At 54.2% G+C, this 2064-nt stretch overlaps 1 protein-coding gene across 3 annotated transcripts in view; it reads left to right on the forward strand.

Annotated features, from left to right (window-relative positions):
• BCL9 (BCL9 transcription coactivator) overlaps positions 1 to 2064 on the forward strand; it is a 14340-nt gene that overhangs the window by 1210 nt on the left and 11066 nt on the right. For 2 of the 3 annotated variants that reach the window (XM_077753369.1, XM_077753379.1), the window contains exons 2-3: positions 180 to 496; positions 1697 to 1886. In XM_077753369.1, the coding sequence (XP_077609495.1) occupies positions 180 to 496; positions 1697 to 1886 (507 nt within the window). The remainder of the gene's footprint in view (positions 1 to 179; positions 497 to 1696; positions 1887 to 2064) is intronic. The other variant, XM_077753389.1, reaches the window with a different exon arrangement.

Genomic DNA, 2064 nt, shown 5'->3' on the forward strand with positions numbered 1-2064 from the left:
GTGTCAGGGGTGGGGGGGGGGGGGTCGGAGGGAGCGAGGAAGGAGCTGAGGTGAAAGGTGGGGTAGTCGCTTAGTCCTCTGTGGTCTCCTTGACCCACTTCTAGAAACTGCTTCTCCCCAATTTGGGCTGCCCAGCTGTATCCGGCATCTGATCTCTCTTTATTATTTGTCTCTTTTAGTAGCCCTAAGTCAAAGCAGGAGGTGATGGTCCGTCCCCCTACAGCGATGTCCCCATCTGGAAACCCCCAGCTGGATTCCAAATTCTCCAATCAGGGTAAACAGGGGGGCTCAGCCAGCCAATCCCAGCCATCCCCCTGTGACTCCAAGAGTGGGGGCCATACCCCTAAAGCACCCCCTGGCCCAGGTGGGAGCATGGGGCTGAAGAATGGGGCTGGAAATGGTGCCAAGGGCAAGGGGAAAAGGGAGCGAAGTATTTCCGCCGACTCCTTTGATCAGAGAGATCCCGGGACTCCAAACGATGCCTCTGACGTTAAAGGTATGTCTATAAGGTCTTTGAGACTCAGAGGGAAGTAGGTGTCCCTGAGGGAAAGCCTCCGCCGTGGGTGGAGAGCCCAGTAGCGGCCAAGTGGGGAGAGTAGGTATCGGACTCCAGAGTTGTCACAGCTCATTAAGAGGGAACTGTTTCCTCTCATTTTCCTACTAACTTAAGAACCGTCTGGAACCACTTTGTTGAGGAGTCCTTGCCCTGCAGGATGCAAGTGTTTTGGGGGGCTGTGGTGGGATGCCCGTGGTCCTGACCACGTTCTCACAGATATTTCTGGCTGCCACGCTATTTATACTCCAGCATCAAGCTGACAGCTCCAGCCTGTTGATGCCAGTGGCCCGCACTCGAGCCGTCTCTTCCCCTCCTTTGTCAGATTCACCCTCTATGACTTGAGTTCTGTGCCCTCTGGCCCCCACCTCCCCTCGAGGGGGCAAGCCCTGGCACTGGTGCGGGGTGGTCTCGGCTGATTTCCATGTTGCAGGATGAAGTCACTGCGTGGGGGAGAAATAGGGGAGGCCCCACGATGGAGCAAGCCAGGAGGAACAGGGGACCAGTGGCTGTGGCTTCAGTTGTTTTTCCTCCTAGTGTGAACCCCCAAATCCTAACTGTAGGCCAGAGCATGAAGCCAGCATTCCAGGAGAGGACGTGCGAGCCCCCTGCCCAAATTAGAGATGAAAACCTGGTGATTGTCCCCCTGACCCTCCACCCTGTCTTTCAGCCTTTCCCCGGGTGTTTATGGGGAGGCCTTCGTGAGTGCCCACGCTGTGTTGGGTGCTGGGGGGACCACGGTCAGCAAGACAGATGCAGGCGCTGTCCCCAAGGACTTGAGCACACCCAGGTGGCATGTCGTTAAACAGTCACAGTAAAATTGGATAAATGCCGAAATCAGAGAAGCGGGGGGCTATGGGTTCAACCCACAGGGGCATCCAGTCCAAGAGGTTCCAGAAAGGTTTCCAGGAAGGAGGGGTGTTTGTGTGAATGTCCGAAGGATGCACGCTAGAGAAGTAAGGAGGTGGGGGAACGGTGCTTTGTAATTCATCATTTCGGGAGAAGCGCATTGGAATTTTTAAAAGAAGAGGTCTCTTCTTAGCAAGGTACTTCCCCCTTGACATTCTCAAGGTGGGCTTGTGCTGTGTACATGCTGGCACAAGTTCTGTTCTTTCCATGACATGCGTCTTCTCGTTCTTTTAGAATGTAATTCTGCCGACCACATAAAGTCCCAGGATTCCCAGCACACGCCACACTCGATGACCCCGTCAAATGCTACGGCCCCCAGGTCTTCCACCCCCTCCCATGGCCAGACTACTGCCCCAGAGCCCACACCTGCTCAGAAGACTCCCGCCAAAGTGGTGTATGTGTTTTCTACTGAGATGGCCAATAAGTAAGTCAGTGGCCGCGTCTCCCTTACTGTTACTGTGGCTTGTGTGTTTGGACACCTAAGTGCTTGTCCCCACTGAGGATCATTCCTTTTTGTTCCCCCCACTCGTGTTATGGTCACTTAAAGTTAACAGTACAGAAAGGGGTCAAGTAAAATAAAATGCTAACCCTTCCTTCCCTTT

The sequence above is a fragment of the Crocuta crocuta genome, unplaced genomic scaffold (assembly GCF_008692635.1).
Source record: "Crocuta crocuta isolate KB4526 unplaced genomic scaffold, BGI_CrCroc_1.0 scaffold620, whole genome shotgun sequence".
Classification (NCBI taxonomy): domain Eukaryota; kingdom Metazoa; phylum Chordata; class Mammalia; order Carnivora; family Hyaenidae; genus Crocuta; species Crocuta crocuta.